Source organism: Fukomys damarensis, unplaced genomic scaffold (assembly GCF_012274545.1).
Source record: "Fukomys damarensis isolate Sample0158 unplaced genomic scaffold, DMR_v1.0_HiC HiC_scaffold_4, whole genome shotgun sequence".
Lineage (NCBI taxonomy): Eukaryota > Metazoa > Chordata > Mammalia > Rodentia > Bathyergidae > Fukomys > Fukomys damarensis.
Window position 1 is genome coordinate 11,079,632 of NW_022900916.1, and position 20,868 is coordinate 11,100,499.

The following is a 20,868-nucleotide window of genomic DNA, read 5'->3' on the forward strand; positions in this document are numbered from 1 at the left end:
TAAGCCAGATTCCTCTTGCCATTTCAAAATGCTAGTTTCCCCTTTTTGCTGCTCCACCCCAGATCAAGTATGTTGAATGCAAATGAGTCTAGACTCAGGACACATTGCAGATAGTGTTGGTAATTTCTTGAACTGACCAAATTTTGTGCTTTTGACAATTGCAGTTATTTTGCAACTTAAGCAAAAGCTTGAAAACCTTCAGAATTCTAATCTCCCAAAGAGCTTCAGAGTGCCATATGATCCTGGGCTGAAAGCAGGAACCCTGGTGGTAGGTATCATTCTGGTGTCTCCATGTGGTCTTTATGTATTGCAAGGGTCTAGCCTGCTCTCCTGAGCCCCAGGCTCCAGAGGAATAGTGACAGAAACTCAGAAAAGGCAGTCCCTGGACTGGTTCTGTCAAGCCTTCCTCTAATCACCAGTCCTGAAAGCCTCCACTTCAAGTAATTTCCATTCTATTTTGTTTAAATCAGCTTACTGACATATTCTGCACTTTGGCCATTTCAGATATACAAGTCACTAAGTTTTGACAAATGTATGCTGCCTTATAACCCTCAAGGTACAGAACATTTCTATCGAAGTGTTGCCAAAAGAAGGCCTCTTGGGGCACATAGCAACTGACTACATTACGTGTGGGTCTCTATTCTGTTCCCTGGTCCAAATGTCTGTATCCAACCCCACACACTTTTTTTTTTCTTTCTGGTGATCGAACTTGGGTCCTTGTGCTTGTGAGGCAGGTGGTGGAACCACTGAGCTAAATCCCCAGCCCCCACACACTTGATTGCATTCATATAACAAGCCACTGTGTGTACACTTAAGAATCTTGCAACAGATCCATGAAGCCCCTCTGGTCCTTTGTACTGTTTCTGGCAGACTTTTATATGTATAAACCCCACAACATACTGTTAATATTTTTGCTTTAAATAAAGATACATTTAACAGAATTAATAGATGGAGCCATTTTAAAATATTTACCCCCATACTTGCCATTTTTGGTATTCTTCATTGCTTTGTACAGGCCCAGGTTTCTGGCATTGCTTTCCTTTGACTTTTAACATTTTATATTGCAAGTCTCCTGACAATAAATGATTTCAGCACTTGTTTAATCTTAAAACTTTTAATTACACCTTCCTTTTTTGAAAAATGTTTTCACTAATCATAGACTTCTAGATTGATTAGTTTTGTTATTTTGTTTTGTTGTCAGTAGCATCCTCTTCTGGCCTGTATATTTTCTGAGGCTAAGCCTCTGCCCTTTTTATCTTTGATTCTTTCTACATAATGTGTCATTTTTCTCTAGGCTACTTCTATGAGTTTCTTTTATCTCTGGTTTTTAGCAAATTGATTGTGATGGGCTTTTGTTTTGTTTTTTTCTGCCAAGATCTATGGAGCGTCTTGGACTTACAGATTTATAGTCTATCATCTTTGGAAATTGTTCACCAACATTTTTCTGTCTTCTTTTCCCTCTCCTCTTTCTGAGATGCCATCAGTTACTGCATTTCTGACTGTGGGACCATGGGCTCAGTCTAGGTCTCCCTTTTCTGTCCTCCAGCCTAGAGACAACCCTAGAGTAAACTGAAGCAATCCCAGGATTCACGCAGTTGGTCCCCTTCTCCCAGAGCCACAGAACTCCACTGCCTGTCTGTTGCCCAGAGTCTGAAGAGGGTTGCTTTGTTGCCTAGTTCTGTTTGTGGCAGTCATAGCTCTTAAGCACTTAAAGCTCATGGAAAGAAAGGAAAGCTTCTCCTTTCATGTTTAATTTAATATACAATTACCGATATAAGGGCTTTATAGCAAAAGCATGTTATGCACTGTCCTTTATTTAGATTAGTAGGACTTATGACACATCAATACAGCTTTCAAATTGTGTGTGCTGTGTTTAAAGACATCACATTTTCAACTTATAGTGAATTCACCTTTGGCTAAAATCTCAGGTTTTGAGTGACTACTAAACCACATTTCCCCTATCTTAAATTTTCTAAATGTATGGGAGAGGGCTTTAGGGAGATTGTTGTACTTGAGTGCCACATTTTCCATTTGTTTATGTTAAATTCCATCTTTCTTGGTTTGGCCAATTGTGTTTAATTTTGCAATGATTGATTCTTAGATACCATGGTAGCACCATAACTCTTTTTTCAAGTAAAATTTTAGGGGGAGGCTAAATATCTCAATAGACATCCGCAAAGGTGCTCTGAATTAGAGGGGATGGGGATATACCAGGGTTCTTTGGTGGTGGGCGTGGCCAGGGTGAGATCTCCCACACCTTTGGGCATCTCCATATACCCTTAGGGTTCCTTGGAGTACAGTTTGAGAACCACTGGTTGAAGAGTTGGGAATTTGCCATCACATAGCATTTCTGGATTTAGTGAGAACACCTTCTATGTCTTTATCCAAATATGAAAAATCTTTTTCCATCTAGGACTCTTTGTCCTCGTTGTAATGATGCTTCACAAGAGAATTTGTGTCTCCACGATGTGTATTCACTGGCTATAGGCAACTTGTACCCATTTCCTTACAGATTGAAAAGTGTAAAGTGATGGCCTCTAAGAAAAAGCCCCTGTGGCTGGAATTTAAATGTGCTGACCCCACAGCTCTATCCAATGAAACAATTGGAATTATCTTTAAGCACGGAGACGATCTGCGACAAGACATGCTTATCTTACAGGTATGCTGATGTGAAGGAACTGTTTCAATTTTCTGAAAAAAGAATTCTTTTTTTTTGGAATTGAAAAAAATAAATATATTTTATTCTATCCCATTCCCCCCTCAAGCCCCCTCCCCTCCCTATGTACAAAAGCTTTGTTTCCATCTTTTTTTGTTCTATTTTCATTTTTTTGTCCCTTCCTTCCTTTCTCCCTCCCTCTTCCCTTGTTCCCCTTCCCATTTGAACATTTTCTTCCCCCTTCCAACATCCGTTATACATTTCAGTCTTTATTTCCACATTCAGTTTCTCACAAAGAGAAACAATGCAGTATTTAAACTGATTTATTTCACTTAGGAATATGGTCTCAAGGTCCATCCATTTAGCTATAAGTATCTGGAGCTCATTCTTCTTTATGGCAGAGAGGTACTCCATTGTATAAGAAGTCACATCTTTATCCACTCATCCGTTGGGCTCTTTGGATATTTGGGCTCTTTCCAAGATTTAGCTATTATTACAAACTGTGCTGCTATAAACATGGGTGTGCATATATGGTTGTTGTATGATGTCACTTCTTTCAGGAAGATACCGAGAAGAAGTGTTGCAGGGTCAAAAGGAACCTCTAGTTTTAGTTTTTTTAGGAATCTCCACACTGATTTCCACAGTGGTTGCACCAGTCTACACTCCCTCCAGCATTTGTTATTGGTTGATTTCTTGTTAGCAGCCATTCTTTCTCAGTGTTGTTTTAATTTGCAGCTCTCAAATGACTGGTGATGTTGACATTTTTCATATATTTATTTGCCATTTCTTTTCTTTTCTTTAAGTACTGAGAATCAAACTTAGGACCTTACATTTGCGAAGCAGGCAGCAGCACCACTGAGCTAAATCCCCAGCCCTGCCATTTCTAATTCTTTATCTGAGAAGTGTCTTTTTATTTCAGATGCCCATTTTTTGCGTTGGTTCTTTAAATCTGAGGGGTTTAAACTTTTGGAGTTCTTTATATATTCTAGATAATAGTCATTTTACTGAATAGTTGGTAAAATTTTATTCCCATTCTGTGTGTTGTCTCTTTGCTCTGTTGGTGATTTCTCTTACTATGCACAATCTTTTTAATAAGATGAGGTCCCAGCTGTTGCGTCTTTGCAGTATTTCTCATGCAGTCTGGGTTATGTTCATGAAATCTTTGCCTACTCCTTCCTCTGTCCTCATACATTCTACCTATTCTCTCTTCCAGCAGATTTAGTGTTTCTGTTTTAATATTTAGATCTTTGATCCATTTTGATTTTAGGTTAGTGCCTGGTGAAAGATATGGGTCTGGTTTCAATCTCCAGCATGTAGAAAGCCAGTTTTTCCAGCACCATTTGTTAAAGAGGCTGTCTTTCTTCCAGTGATGGTTCTGACTCCTTTGTCAAAGACGAGGTGGTTGTGTATGCCTGGAGTTGTTTCTGCATCATCTAGTCTGTTCCATTGATCCTCAGATCTGTTCTTTTGCCAGTACCATGCTATTTTTAATCACTGCAGCTTTGTAGTATAATTTAAAGTCAGGGATTTTGATACCCCTGCTTTTGCCTCTGTTGCCCAGAATTGCCTTTGCTATTCTAGGTCTCCTTTGGTTCTAAATGAATTTCAGGGGTTTTTTTTGTTCTAATTCTGTGAGATGTGCTGTGGGGATTTTCTGAAAAAAGAATTCTATATTAGATCTAAAACATGTTTCCCACCAATTGTATTCCTGTTTTCTTCTTTTGTCTGATAAAACATAATAAAGTAATCATACATTACCTAATACCGAGTTTTCATTTATGGCTGTGGATTATAGATGTGCAGTCTAACCCACATCACAGTTCTGTTCATCCATCAAAGATGCACATCCAGCATTTCCAAGTAATCGAATCCATTCCCTAGCCTAATGTCTTTTTATACACCTCATTCTGAGCTTGGTAACATAGACTGCAGCTATATTTACATCTGCAATCCTATTTATTCCTGTTAGTAGACATCTACTCACCCACAGCTATTTTCCCTAGACACGTCCTCTGATACACACACACACACACACACACACACACACACACGCTCGCGTGCAAACTCAAGCCCATGATTAGATGCAAAGGAGAGAAAAGCCGGGCATGAAGATCACTGGAGCAATTGTGTAGCTAATTGATGAGTGTGAATGTGTTACTAGGGTAGAAGATGGACAACAAAGGTACCAGTGCTAATCATTTTCATAGTTTCTAACATCTGTACATAAACTTTTTTACTTATTAAGTTCATTGGTACATTTTAAGTACACATTATGATCGCCTTCATCACTGGGAATTTGTGCCTGTGCATGGTATATCTCGGTTCTTTTTTTTCCCCATTCCCCTGCACCCCTTCCCACCCTTCCACCCCTCCCAATTTACGAAAGACTTTGTTTCTGCTTTTCTCTTTCGTGTAAAGAAGGGAAAGAAAAAAAATGAGAGAAAAAAGGAAGAAAAATAAATAGATTTTAAAAAATTTAATGTGTATAAACTTTAAATTCACAAATATGTAAAGCATTATTCTCCAGATTCTGATTTCTCAACATCGTGGAGGTAACAGTTCTTTAACCTTAATGTGGTTAATTTAAACGACAAACTATAGTGACCTAAAAGGCTATTTAAAAACTGGTTGTGTTTTCAATTCTCTCTAAGATTCTGTCTTTACTTACTTCTAATATGGAAACAATGATACCCTTGTGCAGCTTTCTTTTCAAGAATAGTATGTGTATTGTCCAAGAATTATTTTTCAAAAGAAAAGAAAATCTTCAATCTTTTGTTAGTTTTATTCAATTTCAAACAAATCTGTAAAATCTTTGAATTGTTCAAAGATGAGGACTTCAAAAACACAGAAGTCATTCTGTTATTCCTCTTGATTTGAGGGAAAGTTTGCACTTTCCTTTATGTAATTTGCTTTATTGTTCAGACTCTTAGTTTGAAACTAAGGGTGAGTTATATAAACTCTCTAAGCTTTTATTCCTTTATCTGAAGAACATGAATAGTAATCATATTCCTGGTATAAATCAAATGCAAAGATCACATATAAAAGAACACTCACTAAATGTAAGCTATTATTATCATCACTGTAGTTATTGCTGCTTTTGTTGTAGCCTGAAAGTGTCTTATAGACTCTAGAGTAGTAACGTGAAAAGATGTTAGAGTTATTGTGGGAAAATACACATAATGGTATGGAATATTTTGAACAAATAGGTAATTAAACATGTTTAAAATCTACCTCAAAAGAAACCCATTTATCCTCTTCCCCAAAGTCCATTTCAGGGACTGAAATTAACAGGTTTGCAATGATGAGAAACTTTAGAATACCAAAATGATTAATAAAAGTTTAGTTGTTGTCATCGTGTTTTACAATTATTCATGTATTTTGTGTTACCACATAAGAATCTTATTTTTAAGATTGAAGAAAAATACATTAAATAAATATATATTCATAATAGAATTGTTTCTGTGTTGTGATGCTCAGATTCTACGAATCATGGAGTCCATTTGGGAGACTGAATCTTTGGATTTGTGCCTCTTGCCGTATGGTTGCATTTCAACTGGGGACAAAATAGGTATGTGGTTACCTCAAGAGATAATGTACCACTCAGCTAGTTTTCAAAGATCATAATTCCTTTGGTGTGGGCATTTAATAACTGAAAACTTACAACTGTAATCCATATCAAAATGAAGAAAATGTTCCCAGACTGGTGAATGCAACTCTCGATTTAATATGGATGCATAGAAAATACATGCATACATGATTCAAATCCTTATGACTGGGCACGGAAATAATTTTAGTAAGAAGTTATTCTTCTTCTTTATCCACTTCTAAACCCATTTCATTATACGTTAAACTTTTCTCTTACAAATAACATTTAAAATTAGACAGATCTGTCACTTCTTTTTAAATTCCAGAAGTCACATTATCAAAGCTATTACACATTATACTCCTAGGTACTTTTATAGACATTTAACATTTCAGTTTCAATCAAACATATTTTTGTTCAGGTTTCTGATGTGAGAACTGTACAAAAGCATTTTCTTTGACCCTATAGTTTATAAAAGGAAAGGGATAAATCACCAAGTAAGCAAGGCTGTGAGCAGCACATACTTTCACTTGTCACTACTCAAAGCAACCTTTCTTCTTATTCAGGGTTATTGGGAGAATGTCCCTTACAACATTCTTAAGACCCTCCTGTTCTTTCTCTTCCACCAAAACAAACAAACAAACACAACACAATAGCAGTGCAGATCTGGAAAAACAACCTCTGGTTTAAAACAAAAACTTTTTAAAAATCTGCATTCCACTCAAAGGCATAGCGATTCCCCTCTGTGTCTGCCCCATCTAAAGTCCCCTTGAAATTCTTGGCATCCTCATGTAGGAATGATAGAGATCGTGAAAGACGCCACCACTATTGCCAAAATTCAGCAAAGCACGGTGGGTAACACTGGTGCATTCAAAGACGAAGTCCTGAATCACTGGCTCAAAGAAAAATGCCCTATTGAAGAAAAGGTGAGCTTGCACTTTCCCACACGCCCAGAGTCCCCTGCAAGTCACCCTGCACATAGCAGTAGCACCGGGGTTTTCATTGGACCTCCAACATCTTGCCTCCCCATAGTGCAGTGAAGCCCTTTACTCGGGAGGGAGTGGGGACTTTTTGGGCTTTCCCACAGTGACACAGCGTCTGTGTGTACCACAGGGGCCCCATGCCAGCCTCCACTAGGATTTGCTTCTCCTTTGATTAGCAGGCATGCTTTGCATAGAATTTGGCTCTGTAAAATCCTCTCTTAGCACTTTTTATGGCCATCTATTTTTGTTGCTCAGCACAAAGATTTTAGTCACTGTGTATAAATTCTTCCCTACTTGGGAAATACCACAAACTCAACAGAGTAATTTCTAATTTACCACCGTGCTCTAATCTGGATGGTAAATTATGGATGCTGAAAATGTCCGCCTCCGAAGTGCATACGCCGAATCCCTCAGCAGCTGTGAGGTTAGGCTGTCTGGCTGTCGTTTACATTTCCAGTGCACAGGATTAGCACTTCGCATTTGCGAGGTCAGCAGCCTTTCGAACGGGAAATATAATTAACAGCAGTTATTGCTCAGTTAAATACGTGCACTTGTAAACCCAGGCATACTCCTAACTGGTCACAAGCAAAACATGTTCAGCAATGAAGGAGAAATTGTTGTGGGTTCCGTATAGTGGTGGGCAAGGATGCATGGAGAGGAATTGAAGCCTGGGATTAATTTACCGCTGCCCTTTGACTTTTACGTCTATGCTATTATGATGCATTGACTCTTCACCTAAATATAACCACAGCAAAGTGAAAGCTGGCACTTAAAGGTTCAACACTTGTGAAATCAAGCACAACTCACTTGCTGTCTGAAAACAGTTGTTTTTTGTTTGTTTGTTTGTTTCTTTCTTTCTGGAAGTCATTTGTAATAAATTCATGCTGCTCTGTGTAGTTAGAAAACAATTAATATTCAGATGCATTTTAATTAGTTTCAGGCAGCAGTGGAGAGATTTGTTTATTCCTGTGCAGGCTACTGTGTGGCAACCTTTGTTCTTGGAATTGGTGACAGGCACAACGACAATATTATGATCTCAGAGACAGGTGAGTTTATCTGCAGCTGGTAAGGTGTTTATTGTGGTAAAATACACATAAAACAAAAATTTTCTAGCTTAACCATCTTGAAGTATGCAGTTCTTTCACATTCGGTGCATTCGCCTTGGGCAGCATCACCACCATCCATGCAACTACGCATCCATCTTCCCCCTCTGAAACACTCGGTCTGCATCCACAACATTAAGCATTTCCCATCATCCCCCATCCTCCCAGCACACAGTGACTTCCAAGAGGACTGCAAGGTCCTGAGCACAAATTTAGAAGCCATTATTATCTAAGGACACTAATGCTGTGATCACTCTAGAAAGTGCCTTGAGAGATGAGAGGTGTGTAAGGGAAGAAGAGATAGAAAATGATTTTTAAGAAAGGAAAGTCAGAGAGAGCTAGAAAACTAGGGCTGGGCATATCCCAGAAGCTGGTGAAGGTAGGAGTGATTAATAATGTCAGATGATGTGGAAAAGCCCAGAGATCCCCTTAAATCTGCAATGTTTTGCCCCCCTCATCTCCTGGCTTCACATGGCCAGTGGTGGCCACCACACCATGAGAATTTTCTACATGAAATTTGGACCAGTTTTAGAGTAGAGGCTGAAAAACACTGCAGAGTGAGGCAAACTGCTTAGTCCCTTCAAGAACAGGAATAGTATAAAAGAGACAATGCGTGTATGGAGCATGGTGTTGAGGTGATAAATAGCTAAGAAGAGAGAAGAAATGATGTGGTGGTGGTGGTGGCGGCAGAAATTGACCCAAAGGAGAAGTCAGAATGATTTATTTATTTTTTTTGCACAACTTGAGAGTAAAAGGCCCAGGCAGAAGGCAACATGAGTCTGATCTGGATTTCTCCGAGGCCATAAGAGAGTCTGAGGCATAAGGCTGACATATTGGCCAGAGAGTTTTCATTTATGCTTCTGAGAGTAATTTTAAGGTCAGAATTCTTTAAAAGTTTTGGCTGTCACCTAAAGAACACCGGAAGGCTACCAAAAACATACTTACTTCAATGCTTTGTGGCTACTGCTTTCCCATACCTGCTGAGATGGAAAATACTGCAAGTTAACCAACAGCGTAAAAAATGCTCTTACCCAAGGTAGCTCATCTTCAGGCAACTTAGGAGTTCCTTCAAGAAATAAAGTGTTATGACGAGCGCACGTGCCTGGTGTGATCGCGTGAGGTGTTTTCTTCTCTGCAGGTAACCTGTTCCACATTGACTTCGGGCACATTCTTGGGAACTACAAAAGCTTCCTGGGCATTAATAAAGAGAGAGTGCCGTTTGTGCTGACACCAGACTTCTTGTTTGTGATGGGAACTTCTGGGAAGAAGACAAGTCCGCACTTCCAGAAATTTCAGGTACGTCCCCTCCTCTTCCTGGCCCCCGAGAATACCCGCGCCGCCTGTGGTGTGGGTATCACCATCTCTCCTCCACTTGGTGGCGGGTCCAGCCTCCGCCCTGACCCTTCCTGGCATGACCAGCCTCACCTGGTCCCTGTTGCCTCTGTTCATGCCCCAAATGTAAATGACGCTTCTCGGAAGTCCTCCCACCTAAGACCAAACAGCAAGAACGCACTCCGCAAGCCAAGGGGCTGGCGTACGCAGACCAGGACAATTCTGGTACCGAAGAGAGGTCTCTGAGGAAGGGCACCTGGTGAGAACGTGGCCACTGGTGCACAGTCATCTGTGCAATATGTTGACTAGAAGACCCAAATGTCACACGTATTTTTCAGGGCTCTCACACAATTTTGAGCCTCACGTGGCTTTTGCTATTTGCATGTGTTTATTGTTTTGTTAACAGCGGGAATCTTTGCTACACCATCATGGGATTGGCTTGTTTTGGTAAAGGATAGTCCCTCTCGCAGGCAATCTTCTCAGCTTGACCACAGATTTTACAAAGAACTCTGGTTTGAGCTGGGCATAGTGGTGCATGCCAGTAATCTCAGCACTCTGGGAGGCTGAGGCAGGAGGATCCCCAACTTCAAGCCCAGCCTCAGTGACTTTGTGACTTAGTGAGACCCTGTCTCAAAAAAATAAAAAGGGATGGGGATGTAGCTCAGTGTGAAGGCCCTGGGTTCAATCTCCACTACTACACACCAAAAGAGGGCAGCCCTCTATCTTTCTTACCTATAAATATGATCCCATGTGAGTCTACCATTTCCCTTGATGTTCAGATTTGACTTACATTTTCATTCCTGCCTGGTCTATATTCAATTTTGACTATCAAATGTCTCAAAAAGATGAGAACATTTTACACCTGCAAATTTAATAACTGTTAATGAACACAATTCAGAAAAGTTGTAACTACGCCTATTTTGTAGCAATATAAACACAAGACAGATAGGAATAGTAATTACTTACATGCCCATTTGCCTGGGGTTCCCTTTATATAACCACCTGCCTTAGTGTGTCTTAAACATGGCTTGGTTTGCATCCATATCTCAGGGACAAGTCTTTTTCCTAAGTCTCCTCTTGAGTCCAGTATGACCCTTGGGAGATGGCCTGGGTCTTTAACTTCAGTAGAACAAGCACTCAGACTGACCGTTTTGTAACCAGTGTGTCATTTGTTCCCCTGGCTGGTTTTGGACTTGGCAATTACGAGACTCATCCTCCTACAGTCCCAGTGGTGTTGTCAGAGAAACTGAAAGCTCTGCGGCCAGATGGTCTTAGGGTTTTTAGTGTGTGTGTGTGTGTGTGTTTCTGCATCAACTCACTTGGGTTTCAGACTATTTCCAGGGACTTGACACATTTCAGTCCTGTTTTTCTTAAAAGTTAAAAATTTTGACAACTTCCTGGAAGAGAAAAGCAGTCTAAAAAAAGAACTTGGAAGGATTTTGCCATTCAAAGAGGGGAAACACTCAGTTCTACTCGCCTGGAAGTGGGGTTCATCTGACAAGCTCAGACAAACGGCAGCAATATGCTAAGATTCAAAGACGGAAAGGCAGGGATTGGCCTCCCTGCCTGGTGCTTTCCTCCTGTGGATGCGCTCTCTCCCCTTTGCCTGTGTTGTTCCGGAGGACACTGCCTGTCTGTTCTGTCGCTGTGGATGTCCTCAGAGACCCCGGCACTGCTCACATCACCCTGTAAGACCCTAACACCACTTTATTTCCACTGTCTGTGCTTCTGCTGCAGTATTATTATTTTTTCAGCTTCAAACATTCATTAACGCAAAGGTCTTCGGTTTGGGGAGGCCCAGGAGAGGTTCGCTGTCCTCCTGATAGTGCCCACCCAAAACAACCCGTCTTCAGGGAGCCTTTTGCAATTCTGTCCTCTCACTCTGACAGCAACATTTCTCCATCATTTGGGAGCAAAGCTTTTCTCTCTGGCCTCTGAAACCTCTTTCACTAGCGCAACTCCCAGGCGTTGTGTACCACCCGAAACGTACACCTTCGCGCAGCCTGTCATACTTGCATACAGTCGGTTATCAAAAATTACAAAGACGATTAAAACAACTCCTATAGTAAAAGACACACCGCCAAGAACAAAGGGTTGTGCGTTTTTTAAGCGAGGGTGAGTAACTTAAATATGTTAAAGGTGATAGTGGCAATATGTCTTTCACAGTAACAAATTCTAACTGTAATAGTTTTTTAAGCATTCACCATATGTTAGATCACAACACATGTATCTGCATCTTGGAGGACCTGCCTGCATTTTCAGTGCCTGTGAATTTGCCTGCACGGAGCCTTAAGCACAGACAGAGCATGGCATGGTCGTTGAAAAGACAGCCTTTGGAACACACATACTTATCTTTGAATCCTGGCCCTGCTGCTTAAAAGCTGTGCACATAATGAGAACTTCTTATCCCTTTATAACCTCTCTTCCTTCATCCGTACAGAGGGAATTAGACCCACCTTGTGTGGTCTTTCTAGGTATCACTCATTTATTGCTTATTCATATTTATATTCATCCAAGGTCAGGCAGCCCCATGGCTCTGGGCCTCTAGTGAGGGCACCCAGGGCACTGGCAGGAAGCACCTGTCGCAGCACAGCCTGCTTCATCTCAGTGAGGAGCCAGTGCTGGGGACTGTTTATGTGAAATATGCAGAATGCTTAGCCCAGTGCCTAGGCCACAGCAGAGCAGCCGAGCTCCAAAGTATGAAAACTTTTGAGAAACCACTTTGGGAGCAAGGTCTCAGGAGATCCGCTAAACAGGCCAAAGCAGCATGTTCCAGTTAGAGGGCGGGTGGGACCTCAGCTCTGGCTGTGGGCTTCTGCCACCTTCCCTGTCTCTGCCCTCCAGCCCTCGCATCCCTTCTCCCCCACCCGCCTCCCTCATGAGGAAAAGCTGAATGCCACGGTGTTAATTTCTGCACACGCAGAATTTCCAGAGTTTCTTCATGATTTGACTTTGACCTTAGACAAGTTTTTTTCTTTTTTCCTTTTTTTGTTTCTTTACATTCTGCTAGCCGAAGATTTTTTTGTGTGTAAATTCTGTTTCGTTCCTAAAGTTCTTCAAGCACAGGGAGCACATCTCTAACTTCTCTGAACAGTGTCTCAGAATCTTGCACAATCAAGCTTCCATGCCCAGGCAAGCTGGGAAATGTATATATTTACATTTTGAATGAAAGATGTCCTCCTTTCTAATGAATTGCTAATTTTGACCTGATAAGAGTAATTAATACGTGCCATGTATTTGAACATATGTTTGGGAGGAAAGGTGGAGAAAAGTTGACTTCTGCTAAGGCGAGGTGAACACTCCCCATGAAGAATTGAAATGCACATTGCCTAGTTGTGCAGGGATGGAAGTCAGGAAACAGAGAGGAACACTGTGCTTCATCAGGCTCTGTCCTTCTCAGGGTAGCTACGTCAGCCTGGCCATATCCTCAAATAAGGCCTAGAAGAGGGGAGAGTTCAGGAATGAACTATATTTCTTTACATTCTGCTAGCCGAAGATTTTTTTGTGTGTAAATTCTGTTTCCTTCCTAAAGTTCTTCAAGCACAGGGAGCACATCTCTAACTTCTCTGAACAGTGTCTCAGAATCTTGCACAATCAAGCTTCCATGCCCAGGCAAGCTGGGAAATGTATATATTTACATTTTGAATGAAAGATGTCCTCCTTTCTAATGAATTGCTAATTTTGACCTGATAAGAGTAATTAATACGTGCCATGTATTTGAACATATGTTTGGGAGGAAAGGTGGAGAAAAGTTGACTTCTGCTAAGGCGAGGTGAACACTCCCCATGAAGAATTGAAATGCACATTGCCTAGTTGTGCAGGGATGGAAGTCAGGAAACAGAGAGGAACACTGTGCTTCATCAGGCTCTGTCCTTCTCAGGGTAGCTACGTCAGCCTGGCCATATCCTCAAATAAGGCCTAGAAGAGGGGAGAGTTCAGGAATGAACTATAATTCAGCAAACACAAAACCGAGGCTATGATTTGAACTGATGAATATTGTCATGTGGAGGAGCAGTATTTAACATACAGTATGTTACAGTTCCCGTATCTAATGTTATTTTTTAAAAATCATCTGAAAAAGATATATTTATCACAGTTAATCTTAATTTTACGTATTTTAATGATCACAATTTTGATACCTGAATTCTCAGGGAAAATCTCCCCCTTACTGAAGATATTTTAAAAATAGTGTTTAACCCACTGGCAATTTGTTTTAGACCACTTTATTGTAAATTTCAAAGAACAGTTATAGATCAGACATAACACAACTACATTTGTATCAACGGCAAATGAAATTTGGCCTCTCCTTTTAGTTTTATGTACAAATATATTGGCTTTCTCAGTTTCAAAGTAGTAAATGCTTTTTATGAGAAACAAAAGAGAGTAAAATATTCTGAGACATCAGTAAGATATCAGAAACGTACTGCCCTGCCCTCCAAAGGTAATGCTATCAACCTATCAGCGTCTACCTCCATTCCGTTAAGTAGTACTCAGCTTTTTAAAAGGTTATAGATTAATCAGAATTTGTTTAACAACCAAACTTAAGAAATAGATAGTATGTTGTTGGTCCCTTGCTTCAAACAGGGTAAAGCTCACTGAGTTCCGTGCAATGATGACTTCATCACTTTGCACAAACTCTGAGTGAGTCGGCCCCGTGCCGCAGCCGCCTAGCTACTCAGCACTGAGCCCGTGGAAGGTTCGGTGCTTCCCATCGCCCCTGCTGTCTCCACGAAGCCCTTCCACTCCGGGGACCAGAAGGCCACGGCTGTCCCTTAGGTCGGCTTCGGTGTCATTCCCCAAAGTGGTCTTCAGAGGTCCCCTTCTGTTTTTCTCTTTACTTTTATCAGTGCACGTTTGCAGCATGTAGTGATGACATTTCTCGTGAGGAGTCGGTACAGGTACTAACACATCTCAGCTCTTCTCATTTTTCCCCTTCCTCTCCTCTCTTCCTCCTTCTTGGTCCCTTTTCCAGCTGCAAAAGCTCTAGCTCCCTGTTTCCTGTGATCTGCCTTTTCTTTGTGCTGGGCCCACCCCTCCCTGTCCCGGCCCTAGGGATCCTCTCCTTAGTCCAGCCTCAGGGACCTCGGACCTCACCCCCAACCCTGAGGATTGCGGCCAACGCTCCATTGACCCCTGTGACAATTCTGTTTCCCCATCCCGGCATCTGTGTGCTTAGACTTTCTCAGCTTCCTGCTCCATTTTGTTGGGAGTCCCCAAGCCCTGTTCACCACATCCAAAATAGGACATGCGCTGAATATGAACATATTAAATGCCTATTGCTTAATAAGCATCAAGTATCACCCTTGAGAAAGTGAGAGAACTTTCCAGTTTAATCTCCTTCAAATATAATTGTTCTCCAAATCCTCCTGATTTTAAAGTGGTGAATCTCGCCCAAGACTGAACTTGGCTTCCGCACACGAAGCATCCATCCCCAGATTATTTATGGCACGCTAGGCGCAGGCCATACAGAGCAGACGTGACGTGAGAGACAGGCGCAGGTTTGTGCCAAGGAATACTTTGTGCTGAGCGCGCTTTGCAGAGGCAGCAATTAATCCCACCATGGAGAAGAGAACAGGGCCATTCAGAAAAAGAAGTGTTTTTATTAGACCTTTAGGGCTACATTCCGTTTTATTTTGCCAGGCAGATACAGGGTGAGGAAGGAATGGCCAGGTAGAAAGAACAGCGTGAGCACACAGCTGAAGTTAGAAAAGTACACACGACTGTTTGGGAACAGAATGTACAATTGCTAATTAAGGATGGAACATCGTTGTCTATGGAGTATGTAGTAGAATGGGAGTCAAGGAAGGAAATCAGGGTCCAACTGGAAATAGTGCGCACCTTGGACCGGGAGGAGGAGCAGAGCAAATCAAGGAAGTCGTGTGGAGCTTAGTTTAACCAGGAATGAATCTCATTAAGGTCTATTATGGACCAAGCTCATGTGTCTCGTTACACACCACGTGTGAGCCAACAAAGGATTCCCTCGTGGGCTTTGCACCCTGGCCCATTAAGTGGGTCGGGCAGGCTCGGTCTCCAGCCACCCCAGTGTGAGCACTGTCTGGACCTCGCCACTCTCCGTGCCATCCATCACCAGATGCCCTCGGAGGAGGTGTGGCATCAGCCGTGGCAGGAGCGGGAGTGTGCTAGTGCTGTGTCTCCCTCAGCTGCAGGCTCATGTGGGGCTGCCACGTTGCTAGGACTCGGCTGAGCTTGTTTTCAGGACTCATCCTTGTGGATAATAGATGAATCCCAGACTGGAGGGATGGCTTTGCGTGGGGTTTGGGGGTCAATCCGCCAGCGAGTGTGCAACACCCTTCAGTGCCTTAGATATTAGACCCTGCCACTGTCAACACTAAGCCAGAATAACCTTTCCGCCAGGGTCATCCTCTCAATGGTTAGTTTCTTTCAGAGAATTTATTTTGCCCACCGTAAAAATACTCCCTAAGTCAATGTTCACCATGTTACAAAATGTGCTCTTTATAAAGATTATGTTGTGAATTTTCTGTTGGTCTTTGTTTCTAAGAAGGCAGTGCTTCTCCTTGACAAATAGGTTTTTAGAAATCTAAGCACTGGAGGGAGAAATATATTAGAGTTTCCTTTTGGCTAGAGATACATTTGAAGGACATTCATAGCAGCTACAAGGATTTGTGATGTACAGTTTAAAATAGTTTCTTTCTCCAGCCCACTGTGAATCATTCCACTGTTATTCTCTTTCCTTTCTCCATCCACCTCTAGTGTTATTTTGACTTTTATTTATCCAAGATCACTTTAGATCTCTTTTAGAGCAAGGCTGCGAGATAAATTTATAGAGACCCTTCCTGTAGGATATTCAGAATATTGACTAACGTAAAACAGTTTAATCTGTGACCTTCAGCTTCTAGTGAGTTTCTTAAATGTTTGAGAAGAAAGCCGTTTCCCTGGCAAACGACGAGTCTAAGAGTAATTTCTGAGTTAATGAAATAAGACTCCTAACACACATTTCACAAGTGCATAGCCAGTATTGGATCTACCCCCCTTCTGAAATTTACCAGAGTGCTTCTTCCCATGTTACTCAGTCTACTATTAATGACCTTCCTTGGTTTTCCAAAATAACTCCTAAGGACACTGGCTAACCAATGCATTTAGTTTTTTTTAAAAAGCAAAATATAATCCTTTGTCTTGGTCTGGAAATGTTTTTTCTCTACTATATCCTTCCTTTAGCAGACAGAGGTAACATTATTGTTTGGGAAAAGTAAGTGGGTGGAAACATATTTTTTCACTGATGAATATTTATGAGTTTTTCTTCTCTCTCCCCCTCTGCCTCAGACTCTTTCCCTGGAGTTTCTGTTCTATGGTCCTAATGTTACTTCTGCTTTGTGAATATGTATGGTAATACTTCACTTCCACTCATTTCTAGATAAGAATGGAGGATGTTGACATAAGAAAAAGTATTTCCAGTGTCCTTGACAGTCTAAAGTCACAGCTCATCAGTGAGAAATCAGACAATTATGTATAGATGTTGTTTTCTGTTTAGTGAACTGATCCTTGGGACAGTTTGCAAATCAAGCCAAAGTTTGGGCCCTGAAATTGTAATGAATTCTTTTGTTTCCAAGACTCATGGAGGTGGTAGCTTTATAAAAGCAATCCTTTCTTTTAGTATCTCCATGCTATAATTAAGGCATTTAAAACAACAATGAAATCAAGAGCAGCTGTGCTATGTAGGCTCAACCTATTTATTAGCTACTAATGGAGAGTGCATCAGCTAATGACATTAACGGAACGGAATGTTTTCCACATCTAACTCATTAACATGTACATTAGACCAAGCCCCAAAATCACATTCTTCTCTTACATCTGAAACTGCTCTGTTCAACAATGCAAAACTTCCAACAGGCAGTTGAGAAAAATGTTTGAGGTCAACAACAGGCAGTCCTGACCAAAGGGGAAATTCTGTTCTAGAGTCAGTGACTTCTGTGTTCTGGGTTTTCCCCTGAGCTCCCAAGCCACATCCTCATGGTCCCTCAAACCACCCTGAGCCCAGCACCACAGTCAGAACACTTCTTTGTATCTGAGTGGACAGGACAGAAACAAAACTTCTGGGGCTTGAGTGGGCGGAGCAAGTGGACAACTCCACCCCTCAAAGCAAGAGAGCTGCCTGTGTTCCTGCCCCCAAGGGGCCCCAGGGTGAAGACAGCACTCCCCCTCAACACAAGCAGAGCCACGCTGTCCCCCAATCCATCCCACCACCCCTAGATCTTTACTAGGTGAGGAGACATCTTGGACAGATGGTCCAGATGAGAAAATGACCTCTAGCACTGCGAAGTGTGTATGTTCAACAATACAGTACAATGCTGTGTAAGATTAACAATAGCCAACCAGTTACAAAACACATAATCTCACCACTACCATCTGAAATGGGTGTTAATATTACTATTCTTGTTCTACACATGAGGAATCTGAGGTCCAGAGAAATAGGTGACTCCTTTGGTGACAGTTTTTCAGTTATCCCAAAGTTGAATGCATACACAACACTTAATGCAAAGTACTGTTCATCAACACCAAGTCTGTAATTCTGTGCGGCCAGGTAGGATTTGAACATTGTGTCTGAAACTATGAGGCATGCAGTTAAATTCAGGGAAGACATTTCTCCTGGAAGAGATCCTGGTGTATGAACATCAGAACTCGCTGAATAAATTAGCACCAATGAAAAAAATCATTCATCCGGACTGAGGTGTGGCTTCTGTGTTAGAGTACCTGCCTGGCATGTGTGAGGCTCTGAGTTCAATCCACAGCACCAGGAAAAAAATTATACTGAGATGAACTTCAAGAGAAGCAGGACAACTCCGCTCCCTTAATGCATTTGTTTGGGTACCAGGGTGGTTGAATCTGCATATCACCTCCTAAAAGGTATTTACTGAGCACCTATGGATTGGTGTAGCAATAATGGCCTCAGGTTAATTTCCCTCCTTGAAAACGTTCTGTTAAAAAGAGATTGACCACACAGTGAGCTCCCCCAGCAGGCTGCCCCCAGTGTGCAGAAGGTTAGAAAATAATTAAAAATCAAAATGCACTTGAATTCAAAATCCAAAGGTGCCCCTTTCCCCTGAAGCCTGTGTGAATTAATGAGATTGTAGCCTGAGGTGCAGGGTGCACTTATGCTCTGTGATTACCAAGAAATGAGAGACCTCAGTGGGTCCTAGACATAAGCAAAAGAAAATGATTCCCGGACATCTGTGGAGTCGTTAAGAATGCAAGAGCACTAATGCACTGGGGCAGCAGCCGGGGACAGTTGAGGTCTGAGCTGCAGCAGGAACAGCTCAAATGGTCTCCTGCTTCATGGTAAGCAGAAAAGAGATGAGTTGGAGGTAAGAAGGGGACTGACAAGTCCTGAGCTCTTGCTACAGGCTGGCTTCTGTGCCAGGCACTATCAATCTATCCACCTATCTACCTATCTGTCTCTCTACCGATCTACCTATCTATCTAGCCCATGGTTTGTTTGGTTTGTTTTTGGCTTTTTTTTGGACAGGGCGTTGCGTCCAGAGGCCAGCCCTGACACACAGAATGACACAGGACTGACCTCTGTCACTACTGTAGTTGCTTTGCCACACACAAGTAAAACAGATTAAAGATGAACTAAAAGCAAAAGGAAAAATCACTATGAACATTTTGACCTGCCAACTTTTGTTCTTTTTTTCCATTTAAATATTTTGGACTAATTGACCAACGTGGAATGATAACGTGTGTTGTTTTATTCTTATTTTTTAACATAAACACATTTACATGCTTTGAAAATATTCTTCTATAGTATCATTCTTACAGCTGCAGAGTATGCAGGCATACGTGCAATTCATAAATCTTTTTCTTATCTGTCTCCTGTTGTGGGCCTTTAGGTTGTCTTCCAGTTTCCGCATTTATAAAAGATGTTCTGGTAAACTTTCTTATAGATAGACTGCTGAAAAGTTATCCAGTCTTTCAAAAACATAAATTCCTAGCATGGAATTTGCTGGGTTAAAGGACATTGATGTGTTTGTGTCTGTGTTCCTGCAGTACTGGGCATTGAACCTGGACCTTCACACTGAGCCCCGCCTCCAGCCTTTCTTTGAAACCCTGAGGCAGGCACTCGCTGAGTCACTGAGACTCCTGCACTAGCCTCAGACTTGCAGTCCACTGGACTCAGCATTCCGGGGTGCTGGGATGGCAGGTGTGCACCACCACACCAGACTTAGATAGTTTTAAAGTCACATTTTTTGAGGCTGAACTCAACTGTCTCAAGTGTTCGGTTCTGTGAATGTTAACAAATGCCATCAGTTCTGTCTCCACCACCACAGTTCAGTTCAATAATATTTATTATCGTTGGAAAGATTATTAGCAGATGATCTGCCAAAGTTAGATCTGTCCCTATCTACCATGAACCTATTAAAGGTGGACATTGGGCATTACCTTTAAAAAGAACCCCCCAAAGTCCCCCCAAAAAAATCCAATTTGTAGGTGAATATTTACACCGTAGCTTGTTTCATTTATTTGTCTTTTTTTTTTTTGGTACTGGGAATTGAACTCAGGACCTTACGCTTGCAAGGCTGACAAGAGCACCACTGAGCTAAATCCCTGGACCCATTGTTTTGTTTATTTGATTACTAATGATGTTGGGTGTTTTTCACAGGTTTGCTATCTGTTTTTATGTTTTACTGTGTGAATTCTCATACATGTCCTTGGCCTTTAGTTTTGACTGACTATTTGTCTCCCTCTTACAGATTTATAAGAACTATTTGAGGGGTTGGGAGTGGGAGAGTATTATATCATGTCACAATATATATTTTGTCACTTTAATAATTGTTTATAGCTTTTTTTTCCCCCAAAAATGTTGAAGTTTTTGTAACCTCTACATGTTTTCCACCTTGAAATTCTTTGTACAAAGAAATCCACCTTGGATTGCTTTCCTAACCCAGATATTTAAATATTTTCCCTTTTTACACGTAAGTCTTTGATTCATCTGAAATTTATTTTGGTATTTCACATAGAGTAAAACTTTAACTTTTATTCCTCTCCCAAACGATGAGCCAGTTTGGCTTCACTTAACAAATAATAAATCTTTCCCCACCAATTTGAGAAACCATCTTTATATCAGATTTCCATGTGCTCTTGTACTTTTTGTTCTGTTCCACAAATTTTCTTGTCCTTTTGGAAAAGAATAAATACTACTTTATACTGTTCTTTAGTATTGCAGTTCTGTAAAAT

The 20,868-nt window shown here is 41.3% G+C and overlaps 1 protein-coding gene across 1 annotated transcript in view; it reads left to right on the forward strand.

Annotated features, from left to right (window-relative positions):
• Positions 1–20,868, forward strand: part of Pik3cg (phosphatidylinositol-4,5-bisphosphate 3-kinase catalytic subunit gamma) — a 31,453-nt gene that overhangs the window by 7,978 nt on the left and 2,607 nt on the right. The window contains 6 exon segments of the mRNA XM_019208928.2: positions 165–268; positions 2,513–2,659; positions 6,134–6,224; positions 7,035–7,165; positions 8,157–8,268; positions 9,464–9,621. Coding sequence (XP_019064473.1) covers positions 165–268; positions 2,513–2,659; positions 6,134–6,224; positions 7,035–7,165; positions 8,157–8,268; positions 9,464–9,621 — 743 coding nt within the window.